At 36.6% G+C, this 17,632-nt stretch overlaps 2 protein-coding genes across 3 annotated transcripts in view; both read left to right on the top strand.

Annotated features, from left to right (window-relative positions):
* COL5A2 (collagen type V alpha 2 chain) overlaps positions 1–17,632 on the top strand; it is a 134,993-nt gene that overhangs the window by 75,088 nt on the left and 42,273 nt on the right. For both annotated transcript variants that reach the window (XM_011224218.3, XM_019799062.2), the window contains exons 7-16: positions 2,255–2,365; positions 3,976–4,053; positions 5,623–5,667; positions 6,664–6,717; positions 7,110–7,163; positions 8,302–8,355; positions 11,296–11,349; positions 13,918–13,971; positions 14,881–14,925; positions 15,518–15,571. In XM_011224218.3, coding sequence (XP_011222520.1) covers positions 2,255–2,365; positions 3,976–4,053; positions 5,623–5,667; positions 6,664–6,717; positions 7,110–7,163; positions 8,302–8,355; positions 11,296–11,349; positions 13,918–13,971; positions 14,881–14,925; positions 15,518–15,571 — 603 coding nt within the window. The remainder of the gene's footprint in view (positions 1–2,254; positions 2,366–3,975; positions 4,054–5,622; positions 5,668–6,663; positions 6,718–7,109; positions 7,164–8,301; positions 8,356–11,295; positions 11,350–13,917; positions 13,972–14,880; positions 14,926–15,517; positions 15,572–17,632) is intronic.
* LOC100472856 (heterogeneous nuclear ribonucleoprotein A3-like) lies at positions 11,773–13,904 on the top strand. The gene is given in 1 exon segment (XM_034654838.1): positions 11,773–13,904. A coding segment is annotated over 1 exon segment (771 nt). The 5' UTR covers positions 11,773–11,903; the 3' UTR covers positions 12,675–13,904.

The following is a 17,632-nucleotide window of genomic DNA, read 5'->3' as shown; positions in this document are numbered from 1 at the left end:
CAGTAGAACTGCTCATGTACTATATTTTTCTTACTTTCACTTTTAATTATGTTCACTTAATTTTGAATAATTTTTACAAAATTTTTGTTAATTTTAATCTCAATTTGCATAAGAGTAAATCATGTAGGCTATTTAGAGTAGATGCTTTGGAGGCACGGAATGCATCATGAAGTAAAGCGGGCTGTCTTCAGAGTGGACTTTGAAACATGATTATTAATCACAGAGGGACAGAGAAAGGACACGATTTTTAAGGATTAATATTACCTAAACTTCTCTCTACTCTCATTGACACGAAATGTAGTTTTTGGTGTTGTCTTTAGAAATCCCCTTGGGAGCAGAGATGTTTCAGCTCACTTTTTGTATATAACAATACCTGATTATCAATTAGCAATTTCATATTTCAAAAAGACATTAGAAATTTTCCACACAAGGCTTTTTGAGTAGACCAGACTACTACTTTTTCTGTGACACCATTGACAATATGAACTTCCAGCTGATTTTGCTCACCTTCCTATGATCCAGGAATCCTAGATAGCAATTAAAGTCACCCTCTTAAAAGAGTTCAGTGAATTGACAGTGGTTTTGGAGACAGAAAGTGTTTGACTTGATAAAGGAGGAGAATAATTTTATGAGAAATTAGTTTTTACAGTGTGAGTTTTTTAGACTATCTAATTCTATTTGGATAGATAAGTTTGCTTATATTCCACTTTTCCAGGAAGTAAACATATTTATATGAATCTATATAAATGTTTGAATATATTAATTAAATTACTGAATAGCTGTTATACCACCCTCCCCAAAGCCATCATATGGCAAACTGCCCCCTTTTCCACCTCAGCTTGTTTTATATTTAGTCTTTCTGCAGTATCAGCTCATATTTTAATTACTTACTAACGCCAGGAGGTGTTCTCATGTTTAGGCATGAGAAGCCTCTTTTATTAAACTCCAATTCACTTACCATATTTTTCTTGATCCCTGCTTCTAATTATAAAAATCATACTGACTTTAGACTTCTTTGGTCCCTTCTTTCTTTTGTCTGTTAAGACTCTTCAGGGTTAAAAAGTCAGAATGCTTCACAAGACTTGTGGGAATGGTGAGGTTGGGGGATGGAGCATTTCCAGAACTGAGGACGTGGCTGTTCACCAAGCTGCCTTCAGAATGTGGGTTGGGAGGAGGGTGGAATTTGGCAGCTAGGAATCATTGCTCACTTCTCTGAGAACTAGACTTGGCTGGGTCACTGTGCCTTTCCCTCTGTTTCTCATTGGTCTGGTCTACCTTTGGGGTGGAATGGAAAATAAAGTATGGCCAGACTTGAAGTACTAGAATAAAGAGGGTTGAAATATGAAAATGTAATAAACATATATTGTGTCTACTCTGTGCCAAGAACTATACAAAACATTAAAAAATTAGAAAGATGGAAAACCACAAACCCCGGTCAAGGGGCTTTCAGATATTTTTTTGGTGGAAGGAGGTTAAGTTGGCACATACATAGTTAACTATAATCTAAGACAAGTGAATTTAGAAATTTTGATTAAATACCATAAAACCAACCAAATAAGGAAGCTTATTCTAGAATACTGGTGAACTGAGTATAATTTTATAGTTATTCCAAGAAGGCTCATTACTAGGGATTTAATACATCAAGAGTAAAATTTTTACCCCGAATATACCATGCCCTGATGGAGAGACTGTGACCAGCGCTAAAATCAGCAGTGTCAGCAGAGCTGAGGAAATTACTGTAGGTGGCTGGATTGCTATTGATTTTTTTTATAGGACTTTGTTTTTTGTAGAGAAGTTTGAGGTTCACGTCAAAATTCAAAGGAAGGCACAGAGAGTTCTCATAAATGCTCTGTCCCCATACATCATAGCCTTCCCCATTAGCAGCATCCCCCATCAGAATCCATAGTTACATTGGAATTGCTCTTGACGGTGTAAGTTCTGTGGGTTTAGATGAGTGTATGCTGGCAGAGTCATCATCACAGTATCACACAGAGTGTTTTCACTGACCTAAAATTCCTCTGGGCTCCGCCTTTTTATCTCCCCATTCCCACCCAACCCCTGGCCACCGCTAATCTTTTTACTGTCTCTATAAATTCGCCTTTTCCAGAATGTCGTAGAATTGGAATCGTACAGTATGTTTATTCATTTTTAAAATAATGAACACTTCATCTCCATCAAGAAATCTGTGCTTTTAGCTTTCTACTAAGTACATATTTGGCAATGTGTTCTAATTTGCACTGGCTTGTTTTCCCAGGGTCCTCGTGGTCCTCAGGGAATTGATGGAGAACCAGGTGTTCCTGGTCAGCCTGGTGCCCCAGGGCCTCCTGGACATCCATCCCACCCAGGACCTGATGGCATGAGCAGGGTGAGTTCATTGCATTATTCAGTGTTATAGTTAGATTATATGTTAAGTTTTAAAATTTTTATTATTGAAGGATAGTTGACATACAATGTTATAGTAGTTTTAAGTGTACGACATAGTGATTCAACAATTCTATACATTCCTCAATGCTCACCACAGTTAAGTGTAGTCACCATCTGTCACCATACAATGTTATTACAATATTATTGATTATATCCCCTATGCTGTACTTTTCATCCCTGTGACTTATTATTTTATAACCAAAAGTTTGTGCCTTTTCATCCCCTTCACCTGTTTTGCCCATCCTCCCACCCAAGTTTTTGATTTATTATTATGATTTTAAGTTGTCTTAATTCACATGTTGGCCCTTGACTGTAAGACCAGCTAAATGAATGCAGTTCTACTGTGGAGCAACAATAAAACTAAGAAATCCACAGAGAATTGTTGAAAAATTCAAAATAGAATTTTTCAAAGTACCACTTCAAATTATTTGTGTTTCTCAATGTCAGTTCTGGACTCCACAATTTTTTTCTTTCTGTTGATTCTAAGGGACTACTAATACTCTCCTCTGTATAAATTGAAAAGAGCAACATCTTTATCCTTCTGCTGTTGTCTAGGCTCAGAATGCTCACAAAATCTGTGTCATGTCCTCCAGAAGGCGGGAGGATGACACAACCAGTATGATGTCTATGGAACAGGCCACTGAGTTGACACTAACAATGCTATCTGATGATTTCCCAATTTTAGTTTCCTGCCAGAAATAAAATAAAACAAAATGTCTTTCTATCTATGCTTCCTAATTCTTAATGGCAGACAGAGGATTTATGAGTAGATGCATAGCAAAGCTAGAGAACATATGGAGCCCTGAAATAGGATTTTCGTTTTATAAAAACTTAACACAGTTGCTTCTCAACTGATCACAGAAGGAATTGCTAATTTATTTTTCCAACAATATGCACATTTTCCCCCACTAAAATCTGGAAATTAACTGAGCTCTTGGAATATATATGGACAGTTTTAGTCAGTTGGGTTACCAGAGTGTGTGTGATGTGAAAGAGAATAGATAAAACCATTGCCAATTCTTGGAACAGTCAGAAAGTCATTAAAAGGATTATAAAATCTTTATCAACTTATATAAATACAGTTAAAGTTTACTGGTCATGAACAAAGAAACGAGAATACCATCTAAGTAAAATAGCCTGAAATGGAAACTGGAATCTTCAGGACAAATGTTTTAAAAGCATCGTTTAGGCTTTGTTCAGGCATTTGGAATGCTTCAATTGTGGGAGGAAATCAGATAAGAAGATTTAAAACTGCTATCGATTAGCCTGGCAGAACGGTACATGCTTTTACCAAGTAGGAGACATCTGGCCCACTGCAGTAGTTGTTCTGAAAGAACACAGTTATAAAATTCTCTGAGGAAGATTGTTCAATCAAAAACATAGACCATGAAAAAGAACTTGAATCTCTTTCTGCGCTTTAAAGTCAAAAGTATAAAATGATTCTCAGAAGAGTCATTCTGAGAATCCCAGAGAATGTGCATTTCTCAATTTAGAAGTTTGTTGATCTATGTCTTTTACTGTGGAAATAACATGAACACATTGCTTTTACAGCCATTTTCAGCTCAGATGGCTGGGTTAGATGAAAAATCTGGACTTGGGAGTCAAGTAGGACTCATGCCTGGCTCTGTGGTAAGTGCAGATTTTACTGATAATCAGAATTCTTGTGGAAAATAACATTATATGAAATAAGGTTTGAATTAGCTAGTTAAGAAGTAATATGTGTCTTCTTAAACAAATCCATCCATCCGTTAACTCATTCAATTTATTTATCAAACCCTGCCGTGTACTAATTAAAAGCCCAGTGGTGTTCCTTTCATAACTGTGCAAAGAATTTGTTGACTTTAATAAAGGGCTGCCTGTATATTTCATTTAATATTTGAGGAAAATAAAAGACTTTAAAACAAAACCCATACTTTTTACAGTGCTGTTAGAAACAGTGATTTGGCAAAACTTTGACATGGGAAATTTTGCCATTTTAATTTTCATTATTTCCTACTTAATATCCTCAGACTGCCTGTGCCGACAGCTCTAAAGGTTCCTGACTGGGCCTAGTAACCATTCCCATCATCTTTTGAATTTCTTCAGCTGCCAAAGAGTCCCATTTTCCCTGGGCAAGTACTTTAACCTGAATATTTGGAGAATACAATCTCACTGAACAAATTAACACTTATCCAACCAATTCTCCCATGCTTTTTTGCTCATAACATAATTCGAAGGCATCCCAGATTAAAGGAATTTCAGGCAATAGCCAGTGTAAAGTCAGACCACATACATAACCATCCCTTTTATCCATCCTTAAACATCGTTTGTCTGTCTGCTTTTAAAATCACTAGCAATGCGGGTTCATTCAACGATTACCTTGGGATATATTTCTGAAATATATGTGTTTTCGTCCATTTGAAGTCCAAATTGCATATATGTTTATTTTTTAAATGGAGCTTTTGTTTTCTTACTAGCTAAAACCCTGATCAATTCAAAATAAAGATGTAAATTTTTGCCATAAGAACAAACTTGATTTTGATTTAATTGATTTCTTTTTTGACATTTCAAAAATTATATGGTTATATGATTAATACAATTTTTTAAATGGCATTTTCCTTTTCTTCCCTTTGTCATGCCTCAGTGTAATCATTTCATATTTAAATGGGGAAAGCCTATGTGGATACATTAAATGCATGTTATGAAAGAAAGAAATAATCCAGAAATCTCAGTGCCGTAGATAATGTTAAACTTATATTTAATATAATCTAGTCAATGTTGCTGATAGCTTCCTAAGTCTTTAATTCAGTCTGCTTATTTACGTTTAAGAGTTATCTGCCGTGATGCTGCAGAACTCAATAGACAGTTTGAGAATTACTTTCTGCCTGCCAAGATTTTTCTTTTGTTGGATATTCTGGTTTAACAGAACCACCCCTGAAGCATGCAAATGTTCTTGTCCCAAAGGCACTGGGTGTATACAGGCATATTCTTTTTTCTCTTTATGAGAGTGAAAGTATGTATAAAATCATCCCAAATGTTGCCCAAACTTTAATCTTCTTGAATTTAGCTGCATTCCAGATGCGTACAAATGGAGAATGTCATCATCTTTCACTGTCAAAGCTTCACTTTTCCAGATTCTAACCCTGATTCAACATTTTTGAAATGTTTGGCCTAATTGTCATGAACACTATGCAACTTTTCTTCTCATTTGTTTTTAAGGGTCCTGTTGGCCCAAGGGGACCTCAAGGCTTACAAGGGCAGCAAGTAAGTCTTTTTATAATTAAACTACATACTATAGCAAAATAAAAACAAATACAAATGAGGTCTCTGTGACATTAGTGCTTTTGGTTGGCCTTTAAATTTCATATTGTAATGCTCACTTTGAACAGGCTGTGTTCAATTAACTTTTACTCAGAAATATATGCAGCATGTTTTTCAAAGTTTCTGCATGGGGCTAAAGTTTTATCATCTGGTTTCTTTATGTGACCGGCCTCTGATACATAGGAATTTTATATGCCTTTGCTTCTGAAATAACAGATCATTACCTCATGTCATAATGAAAATGCTCCTAATTGGTTATGTGCTAACTCTGAGGGCTGTGAAATCAGATCATAGAAGGCTACCACCATGTGGTATTAGAAACCACAGTCAAGGTAATCATTCCATGGATCTTTAGAAAGAGTATAATACTATACTTTCTTGCTATAGCATATCAAATACCAATAAAATAGTGTAGCACTGTTTTAATTTTTGTAGTGATTTGACAGGCAGCAGGAAATAATTTTTCAAAAGAAAGGGGAAAAAAGAATTCTTAGCTCTGTCAAAGATTTCATATTGTCATTTTCATGTGTGTGGAGTCTTACTTCAAGCCATTTTATATTACTGCCCTGGATGAATAGAAGACGTAGTTGATGATAAGGAAGGTGATGGTCACGATCGTGATGATAACCACCACTGATGGAACATTCACTCTGTGCCAGCACTATTCTAGGTTCTCAACGTGCATTTGTTATCAGAGAGTTGTAACAGCCTAATGAAGTAGGTAGCATTATTATTCTAATTTCACAGAGTAGGAAATTGAGGTTTAGAGAGATTAAGTAACTCACTCAAAGTCACAGGGCTGGAAAGTGGTGGAGCCAGCAGTTTAAGCAACTGGACTATCCTGCAGGAATATATGATTTAGCATTCTGTTTGTCTTTGGTTTGTATATATAATTTACATATAATTATATTTATTTGCATAATTTGTTCTCAATTTCAGGGTGGCGTTGGCCCTACAGGACCTCCTGGCGAACCTGGCGAACCTGGACCAATGGTAAATGTCAAGTAAGCATGTAGCCCCAGTCAAAGATGGGTCCACCATCATAATGTTGTGAGCTATTTATTTTGTCAGCTCTTTCCTAACGTAGTGAGAAGTTAGAGTCCAGTTCAGGAGGCCTGTATTATGTTCCTTGTGGCAGAGTATTTAAATTCAGAAGCTTTGAATATGGTTAGCAGACTATGCTGAGATATTTGCATTTGTGAAATTAAAATTTTTTCCTTTGAGTACATAATCTGAGGCATGCAACATAAAATTTAGAATATAAATAAAGCTATTCTCTGATATTTTTCATTTGTCTCAAGAATATTTTAGATTATATCATTGGTAGGTATAGGCAAATATAAGTAAATATTCATTTTTTCCCTTTCATTTTGCTTTGTTATTAGGGTCCAATAGGTGCACGTGGACCAGAGGGCCCTCCTGGAAAACCTGGTGAAGATGTAAGCTGCCTGCCTTCATTCTGCTTTGAGATGTTGACGTGGTTAAGAAGGAGCCACAGTGTTGACATGGATATTATTCATTAACTCTCCATTTATTTTCCTCACTTTTAGCTTTCATTAAACACACGTAAAACTGGAGAACTCAGAGTGTAGTTTTACAAAAATCTGAAAGTGTTTTTAATTTCTATGGTTTTATATTATTAGGTTCTGGCTTTTTCCTTGCACCGCCCTGCCCCGCCCCTCCCCTTTCCATTGTGATTTGTCTGTAAGATATTAGAATTGCTGTCACAATCACCACAGCTTTTGCTGGTGGAACCTCTGAAGTGAACTTAAAGAAAAAGATATTGCTGTGATGACAAAACATCATTATGAGGTCTTCATTAAATGGAATTTTTTAATGTATTAATAGTATAGTGCCGATATTGCTCTCCAGTGCTGAAAAAGCCATTTCTTCAACTGGATTTTTAAAGTTAAGACTCATCTTCAGGTTTTAACAGTAATAACATGTGATCTAAGAACAGGATACAAAAACAGATTTGCTTTTCTGGATTTTTTTCTTAGTCGTACCAAAGTTGAGGATAAAATCACGAGTAAACCATTAATTTCTGTGTGATACTAAACCAAGTAAATAGTTTTTTCTCTTTGTGTTTCAAAGAGATTTATTTAAGCAGATTGTGTTGAATTTGGTCATAAAGAAAATATGTCTAGTAGTTCTTAATTATTTTATCACAAGAAAAGAAGTGACTATTAGCGTTCTAAGAAACTGTTTTAATTCAGTACCACATGTTGATATAGAATTTCATAACATATACCTGTGTATGTATGGGTGTGTAAATTTTGATGTTCGTAAAAAGGTGAGCTAGGTCAGATGAGTATAATTTATATTAATTTCTTTCCAGATATATTAATGAAACCTTCACAACTGACTTGCTGTAATAGATCGCCATCAGAAATAGACCCAATCTCACTTTTATACTGTTTGGAACATTGGGCATGAGCTTTCTTTTGTGGGGGGTGGGGCATGAGCTGTCTAAAAAAGACTTTTATCTGCAGTTGTCTTGTCATCTAGTCTCAGAAGGGAACATTCTAATCCTCTTTGCTTCCCCTTCACCTTGTTTGTTTGTTTGTTTCTTTAAAGGGTGAACCTGGTAGAAATGGAAATCCCGGTGAAGTGGGATTTGCAGGATCTCCGGTAAGTTTATACTTATCGAAACAATGCCATAGAGGCAAACTTTGAAAAGTAAAGAACATTAGAATTACCTTACACATTATATACGTGTGCATTAGACACTACCACCAAGATATGTTCCCTTCTGTCATTGTGAAACAGTACATTTTGCCAGAGTGATAGCTAATTCCAATTTCCTGTTTTGTATTGGCACCATATGAATAATCCTTCCAGAGCTAGATAATTATTTCATAACCTAACACGAATACTCTCCAAACTGAGTGTCACATTTACAAAGTCACCAACCTGACCTATTTCTATTTCACAAATTCCTAATCCCATTTGTCTTTTTAATATTTTTATTTTGTATTGTTCACGTGTCAAAGAGAACAGCTTGAGAGTTTATTGATTTTTTTTTATATGCTAGGAACAATAAATTATGGACAGGATGCCTCTTTGGCTGCTCCTCAAACCCTCACTCTGGCTGAAATTCTTGATCGATGTTCTGGACCCTAAAATCTTATGACGAGATACACTGATGGCCAGCACTCCTAAACTAGCTATTCCACCCCACCCCCCCCTTGGCTTACTACAGGGACCTGTCTCTGGTAATACACTCCACCAGAATTCAGGACCTGGGCCACTTGGCCATACTCTGAACCCACCTTTCCATCCTCACTCACATTACTTTGATAGGCCCTCTCCTAGGATATGCTACACAGGCAATGGGGAAAATTAGAGATAAGCTAGCAAAAATCCTCTCAACATTCTTGCTTTTAAAGTTTCTCCTTGTCTGACAACCCCTAACTGGATTCAACCTTCTACCTCCTACATTTCCTATACTTTTCTAATGTCTCTTCCACTCAGTACAACCAGCAGTACTGAATTATTCTCCATTTACTTCCTGAAAATTGATGAAGTTCAATGCAGGGATTTTTTTTTTTAAACAAATGAGTACTCATCTTTTAAGGGAACTTATAGGGCTCCAAGGATTATTTAGTTTCAAACATAAAACCTATTCCCTAGCTCTCTGCTCTCTCTCTTCCCTTTCCTCCCCCATCAGCCTGGGGAGTCAATGCAGACAAAGGCATGAGGTTTAGTCATTAGCACAGATGTCCACGTCAGCCAATCCAGGCTCGAACGTTCCATCCTGCTGCACTCTTGCACATCCTCTCAGTGTGGGCCCTCCGTGGGGAGGAAGCAGGCCCTGCCAACATGTCGCAGATGCATTCTGCAAGTTCTGTGCAATGACACATGTGGTTGGGGTGTGATGACAGTCTCTGGTCAGCAGAAAGAGAAAATTTTATGAGTACTGGTACATCTGGTTCATTTTCTTGTTGTATTAGAGATATGTAATCACATGAGAATTACTTTGCAGACCACAAAAACTCAAAGTTCAGTAATTATTTGAACTAACATAGCTCAGTAATTCTCCTATAGGCTGAGTGTATGGACTTTCCTGCTCAGGAAAGAGGGGGAACAAATATCAGTAAAGGGGAGCATTCCAGTGGACAAACTTAAAGGAATTTCTTGAAGCGAGGGATTCCTAAGCAGGGCTGTGTAAACAGAAGAATTAGTAGAACTTTATTTGTTCAGAGAACATGGTTTGATGTGCCCTGACTGTTATAACCCCTCCTTAAAGCACCACAGAAACATTTTCCCTACAAGAGGTCACAGAGGAATGATTGCTTTGCTTTTATCGTATGAATTTCATTTACTATTTAGTACACATGAATGAAGGCAATGATGTACAGAACAGAAGATTTTGCCATTTGTCTAAGATTGTGTTAGCACAAGAGAAGTTCCTTAGGAAAGGTTTAGGAAAAGTGCTATGAGTGTTAAGAGAAATGTTAAACCATTTCTTCAGTTGTTTATTCAATAATTATTCATTAACTGCCCACTCACCATTAACTGCCCATTAACTGCCCACTCACTCACTGCCACAAGGCTAAGTACCAGGGATATGCAGATTAATAGTAATAATTGATAATAATTGATACATTGATCTACGCTATCAGTGTACTCAGTCTACTGGTGCCAGTGGTAATGGCCTTCAATTCAAAACCAAATTAATGTACACAATGAGAATTAGTGAATAATTAAGTCACTGGTTCCTTATCTATTTTAAGAGGGTATGAGGAAAAAGTTGCAAGCATCATTTCAAAATAGTCATACCATTTGGATTTAATTTTCTGTTTGATTTCTATTGTTTTATAATTTACTATGCTTAGGTGGAGGATGCATAAAATTAGCATAAATTAAGGAATTATTGAGTCTAGCATCCAACTTGTTCTCTCCATATTTCTTGACCAACCCTTCTGTTGGATATATCATTTCTTCAGTTATCTTTGAAACAATCACAGATCCATAAAGCTTCTCCTGAAGATTTTACTTAAAATAAATTTTTGATCACATCTTAATGTGATCTTTCTAATCCTATTCTGCTGCCAATATTTAGTAGTCCAGAGAAGATAAAACACGTTGACATGTACAGACGTATTTATTCTTCTACCACAAGTAAAGTACAATATAGAGAAAGCATAGTTTTCCTTAAGTTCCTTCCCTGACTTTTTTCCACATACATTGATCTAATTGACTCAGACATTGAACATGTTGACTCAGGCTTATTTTCCTGTTTTTTGTTTGTTTGGGTTTTTGTTTTATGTTGTTTTGTTTTTTGCTACTACTTATAATACAGTGTTTGAAAATGTCATCAAATCAATACCTGGCACTAATCAATGTCTTTGTGTAAGTCACGTTTCCATTCCTAGCGGTGAGTTTGCTTTGCTAATTTTGATCACCTAGGTGTATTTTGAGAGATTAAAGTATACTGCTCCTTTCTCTTCTTTGGTATTTTGCTAAAAAAAACTATAGTATTAGATTTTTGGGAACAAAAATTATATTAAACAATTTCCTATTCTTATTAATGACACTCAAATGTCTTACCTATTTTTTTTTCCACAGGGAGCTCGAGGGTTTCCTGGGGCTCCTGGTCTTCCAGGCCTGAAGGGTCACCGAGTAAGTTCCTTTGTAATCCTTTCAGATACTATGGCTTATTAAGTAGGGTCTGGGGAGCATTACCTTCCAAATCTTTACAATTCTATTTGTCAGTTGTCCTTAGCTGGCTATGATCTCAGTATTCATCTGTGGTCAAAATATTCACTATACTTTTTTATGTTTCCTTTGAATTTCATTTGATTCTATAAACAAATATATTTTGTGTCCTTACTATATGCTGGATACTGTATTACAGAAGAGGACACAGTGATGAACAAGAAAAATCCATAGCCTTCAGCTTCAAGCTAATGAGAATTACAGTTACTCAAAGACATAATGACTACATAGTGGAATAAGTGACATGATACTAGAGAGTGCACTAAATCATGGGAGGGGTCCAGGCAGCCTGGATCTGGAACGCCATAGAATGCTTCTCTCTTTATAACTCAAGATAATTAATATGTAATTATTATATGTTATGTACATATATAGAAATTACATATCACTCAAAATGGAGGTAAAACCTCCACTGCAGCAGCAATGTGTGCTGACCACACAAGGTTGATGAGTGTGTAATGGAACCAAAGAGAGCTGTTCCTAGAGAGGATTCTATAAAGCCTGGTGCCCAACTGACAGTGAAGAAAATTTCCATCGGTGGTATTAAAGAAGGAACAGAGGAATATAATCTGAGAGATTACTTTGGAAAGTATGGCCAGATTGAAACCATAGAAGTAATGGAAGACAGGCAGCCTGGAAAAAAGAGACGCTTTGCTTTTGTAACTTTTAATGATCATGATACAGTTGATAAAATTGTTGTTCAGAAATACCACACTATTAATGGGCATAACTGTGAAGTGGAAAAGGTCCTTTCTAAAGAAGCGCAGTCTGCTGGATCACAAAGAGGTCATGGAGGTAGATCTGGCAACTTTATGGGTCATGGAGGAAACTTTGGTGGAAGACGAGGCTATGGTGGTGAAGGTGGTGGGAGCAAAGGTAGTTAGGGAGGAGGTGATGGTAGATATGATGGATTTGGGGATGATGGTAGCAACGATGGTGGTGGTCCTGGTTATAGTAGTAGAGGAGGCTATGGTGCTAGTGGACACCAAGGAGGCAGATACGGTGGCAGTGGTGGAGGATATGATGGTTACAATGAAGGAAGAAATCATGGAGGTAACTATGGTGGTGGTGGGAGCCAAAATGATTTTGGAAATTATAGTGGACAACAGCAATCAAATTATGGACCAATGAAGGGGAACAGTTTTGGTGGAAGAAGCTCGGGCAGTCCCTATTGTGGTGCTTATGGATCTGGCAGTAGAAGTGGTGGATATGGTAGCAGGAGGTTCTAAAAAAAACTGAGAAGAAAAGGCTATAGTTCTTAGCAGGAGAGAGAGCGAGCAGTTGTCAGGAAAGCTGCAGGTAACTTTGAGACAGTCATCCCAAATGCGTTAGAGGAACTGTAGAACTCTGCCACAGAAGGAACGGTGATTCATTGTCAGAGAAGTTACTGCAGCTTAAACAGGAAACCCTTCTTGCTCAGGGCTTTCATCGCCCCAGTTTGCAAACAGTGTAGCTATTGATTAATGCAGAGTAGTGTCAATTAGATGAGGTCTTTTATCTGTTACAGCTTTTTCTTTTTTGTTTCATTATATCAGGTATATTGCCTGTAAATTGTGGTAGTGGTGCCAGGAATAAAGTTAAGAGATTTTTAACTTTTCAATATTTGTGTCATTCAGTTTTTCGACATTGTAGTACAGAAACTTTAACAAAATGCAGTTTGAAGCTGTTTCCTTGTGAGTTAACAAGAATTGTTGTTAATTACTATTTTGTATGAATTTTGCTAAAGTTAGCTGTACAGAAATACTTGCTGACTTGCAGTTTAAGGGAAATCTATTCTCTGCATTTCCAAACCATGAAATGAATGGGCTCTGACATGTGGAGAAAATAGATATTTGTATGTTTGCTATATGTTTTAGATAAATAAAATCAGGTATTTAGATTAGCATATTTGTGAATTTAATAGCATTAAGGTTTACCCTCAAATGAAAAAAAGATCTCAAAACTCCGGAAAAAAAAAAAAGAAATTTCATATCTATCTATATCTATCTACCTACCTATCTATCTATCAATCTATCATCTATCTATCAGAAAGCATGGCTGATATTTGATAAGTATATACTGGCTGGCTTCTGTTTTGAGTAGTTGAGCTTCTGATTAGAATGCTTGCTGCTGTACTAGTTATTAATTATTTTGAATGTCATGCCTGGCTATAATCCATATTCTATAACTGAAAAAACTCCACAATTACTTGTCTTCTCTAAAACCACTATAGGTTTTTCATTTGTAGCTACAGATTAACTTTCTGTGAAGTCACAAAAATCTGAAAGGTGAGAACATTGCAAATTAAGAATGCTATTTTAATTTTCTTTGAATAGGCTTTCAAAAAATGTTGAGAATTTGGAAACATTCTGGGTAACAAATTTAAATATCCGTTTTTATAAGGCACTTTCTGTGAGCTTATTTTGGGTTCTTCTTTTACACATCTGAGAATTAAAAAAGCAGAAAAATACAAATTTATATTTTTCTCCTTAGGGACACAAAGGTCTTGAAGGCCCTAAAGGTGAAGTAGGAGCAACTGGTTCCAAGGTAACTGTATAAAACCTAAATCTAACCTCACCGTTGCATTTCTGGTTTGCTTCAAGTGCCTACCAACTTTTCAGAACCCCCTTAAATTTTGGAGGAAAGAGGAGTATGAAAAAGAGATAGTTGAGTAGATAAATATAATTTTTTGTAGATGAGTGGCAATAGATTTGGCAGGATACATGACATGGCTTAACTTTGCCACCAAGAATAGGCATCATGCACTGGGTTTCTGCCAGTTCAGGATGGGTGTTTTCCTTACATGAAGATGGTACTATGAATTCACCCTCTAAAACACATTCACTCTTTTTTCTTCTTCAAAAATATCTGAGAGGTTTAGGTAATTTATTAGCTCTATTATTTAGTACGCTTTTGATTCCAGGCCCTCTGGCCATTGTTTCTTCCCAAGATTGTTTATGTTTCAAGAGAGAGAGAGACCATAATTTAGTGGGAAGCATCATGTGAGATATATGTGTGCATGTGCGTCTGTGTGTGTGCGTGTGTGTGTATGTGTATGCATTGGCTTTAATTATTTTATTTTTAAACTTCCTATAATAGATCTTAAAGGAATGTTAGTCAATTTTAGCTTTGTAAAGTTTTACTTGAGCTAAAGTATTATCAGACATAAACCTATAACTACTTTTTTGATACTAATTAATGTGAACAGATGTGATAGTTTCATCAATCTTGTTTACATCTTCACTTTTATTTTATACTTTTTTCTATAGAAACTAAATTGCCATTGCATTTTGAGAAAAAGTAAAACAACAGAATTTTGAGGTCCTTCATTTCAAGTATGCCTTTCAAATGCTCAGTTTGAAAATATACTTTTAAAATGACACACACATGGAAACAGTGATGTGAATATCAGTTGTAGGCTTTTCATACTATAATGTAATCTCATTTTTGCTTTAGGGTGAAGCTGGCCCTACTGGTCCAATGGGTGCCATGGGTCCACTGGTATGTATCAATTTAATTCTCTGGGTTTGTTTTGTTTAGGTTTGGTGTTGTTCTTGTGTGGATTTTTTCTTCTTTCTTTCTTTCTGTCTTTCTTTCTTTCTTTCTTTTTTTTTTTTTTTTTTTTTTTTTTTTTTTTTTTTTTTTTGCTTTTTAGACTATATTGAGAGAATGTTTAAATGAAAAACAAAATGACATGGAGAAAATATGTTAGCTGATGAAGTAATCTTGATTACCAGCTGACAGATAAGCACATCCAGAGAATTGCACCCCTTGGATAGAAAAGGCTTTTTGCATTTCATGGTTTTTCTTAACCATTGAATGCTCTTATTCATTTTCTATAGTTAGTGTTCAAATCAGGATTATTGTATATTTAGCCCATTATAGCTACATTAAGTGAAATCTATTTAGGTAAGAGGCGGTAGGTTATGTATCCGCACAAGTGGAGGTTTTTTTCAAACCCAAAGTTGCCCCTAGAAATACTATTGTTTGGTGGTCAATTATATTGAGTCTCAATTGAATTGAATGATGTAGTCAAACTACCTTAGAATTCAAAGAAGATGCTTCAAAGGTGTTTTTTCTATCTCGTCTGTAGGGTCCAAGGGGAATGCCAGGAGAAAGAGGGAGGCTTGGGCCACAGGGGGCTCCTGTAAGTATGTGTATTTCAACTCTCTCAAATGAACTGAATATTTTTTTTTAAATGAGAATATAGTACTGGTTGCCTACTTTCTAATTTTTCACTTTTTATCTTTGCTTTTTACTTTGAAATAAATTTATGTTTACAGAAAAGTTGCAAAGATAGTATAGAGAGTTCCTGTGCACCTTTCATCCAGCTTCTGTTAATGTTAACGTCTTATATAACCACAGTACATTTGTTGCCTACTTATATTAATACCAAAGTTAAGAAAATTATAAAAACCTATAGCAGCATGGAATATAGTTCATGGAAAAAAATATAAAATTTGGAATAGTAATAAAATTATGATAATAGGTACTTTTTATTAAGCAGTTATTATATGCCAAGCATTTGTCCATGCTTTATTTCATATTCATCACCATCCTAAAAGGTAAGTGCTTTGAGTGTACCCTGTTTAGAGAGCTGAGTTTCCTGATCATCTGTCTTTGATTTATTTTATTATTTATTTTACACATTTTTTCTTTATTCATGATAGAGAGAGAGAGCGTGAGCAAGAGCAGAAGCAGAGGAGAAGGGCAGAGGGAGAGGGAGAAGCAAGCTCCCCGATGAGCAGGGAGCCCTACTTGGGGCTCGAACCCAGGATCCTGAGATCTGACCTGAACCAAGGGCAGATGCTTGACCCACTGAGCCACCCAAGCACCCCGCCTTTGTTGTATTTTAAATGTATAGATTGAGAAATGCCCTTGCTGTCTGCCTATGTACCTTGAACCTAGCTAGGTAGGGGGCATATTCAGTTGATTCTCTTCACAGCTCCCTGAAGGTTAGGCTATACTTGCTAATATTTCAACCTTGCAGTTCATTGTATTACACCTGCTTTAATTTGGACAATTAAGGACTGTACCTAGCCTCTATCGTTATGAGATCTTATTATCCCCATTAATATTAGGAATCCCAGGTTTACAACATCCCCTGCTATTATCCCTTGCTATGGAAGACAACCACCTTCGAGTTTCTCTATAGTACCAAAGTCAGGGCCCTGACTGGGGAGAAGTGAGACCCTCTCAATAGGCCCTTGCTTATCCCGTTGAAGATAAAGTGTCCTCTGGAAATGCAGAAAATACTGTAGAGTATAGTCAGCTGTTGCTTATCCATCCTTATACGGTATATCCAATTTCATATGTTCACTTCTCTGTGCTCTATTCTACTATCTGCCAAGGCAGTTCTGGCATTTCTACCTCCCTGAGTGTGGGCCATCCCTCTAAGTTTCTAAGAACCATCTCCCATATTAACACAATTTTTCAGAGTCTTTAGCAGAGTGTTAAATGTGTATCATGGGAGCGTATTTCTGTACTATTAAAGTTCTCCACCTTATGTCCTTTCCCTCACTATGTAGTACCCTCAGGACCTACTCCCACACACCCTTTTTTGGATTCTGCCTCTCTGTGATGTAAGGACTCATAGCTCCTTTGGTGTGTATCTTCCCTCTGTTATCAGAAGCAGCTTTTCCTCAGCTCAGTTAGTTTGTGACTTGAGGCTAAGTATTGATCTGGTGGCTGAGCAGCAGGGGCAGGTGGTGGTGGTGGCATCATATGTTGTCTGGTAAAGTTGAGGCTCCCGCATTATCTTTAAGCAAGGAAGAAAAAGCTGTTAATGGTGGGAATGGTGGGAATTTCTACAGGCCCACAGACTTCAGAGCTGAGATTTCAAAGTTCTTAAGCTATCCCAGTACCAAACTTCATTCCTTCTACTCAAGAGCCCTGACCATAGGGCATACCAGACTTTCTATGTTTTAGAATTCAACCTTCTCAAGAGCTCTTGAAGCTTTATCAAGTCCTGGGCCCAATCTTCAGCTTTTTCTTCCCTCTGATTGTGGAAGATGACAATATTTTACAACGCTTCCAAGGAGTCTCATATTGATGATAAATCACCATTAGCCTCTCATTGTCTTTCTCCAATGTATTCATTCAACAAGATCTATGCAATTCCATTAATTTTATAATTGCTACTTCATCAAATCCTTTGCAAGTGCCTGAGCTATTGTACCCATAGCCCTTTCTCTTACACTTGTGCCCT

The sequence above is a fragment of the Ailuropoda melanoleuca genome, chromosome 2 (assembly GCF_002007445.2).
Source record: "Ailuropoda melanoleuca isolate Jingjing chromosome 2, ASM200744v2, whole genome shotgun sequence".
Classification (NCBI taxonomy): Eukaryota; Metazoa; Chordata; class Mammalia; order Carnivora; family Ursidae; genus Ailuropoda; species Ailuropoda melanoleuca.
This window is presented reverse-complemented; position numbering and strand designations above follow the sequence as displayed.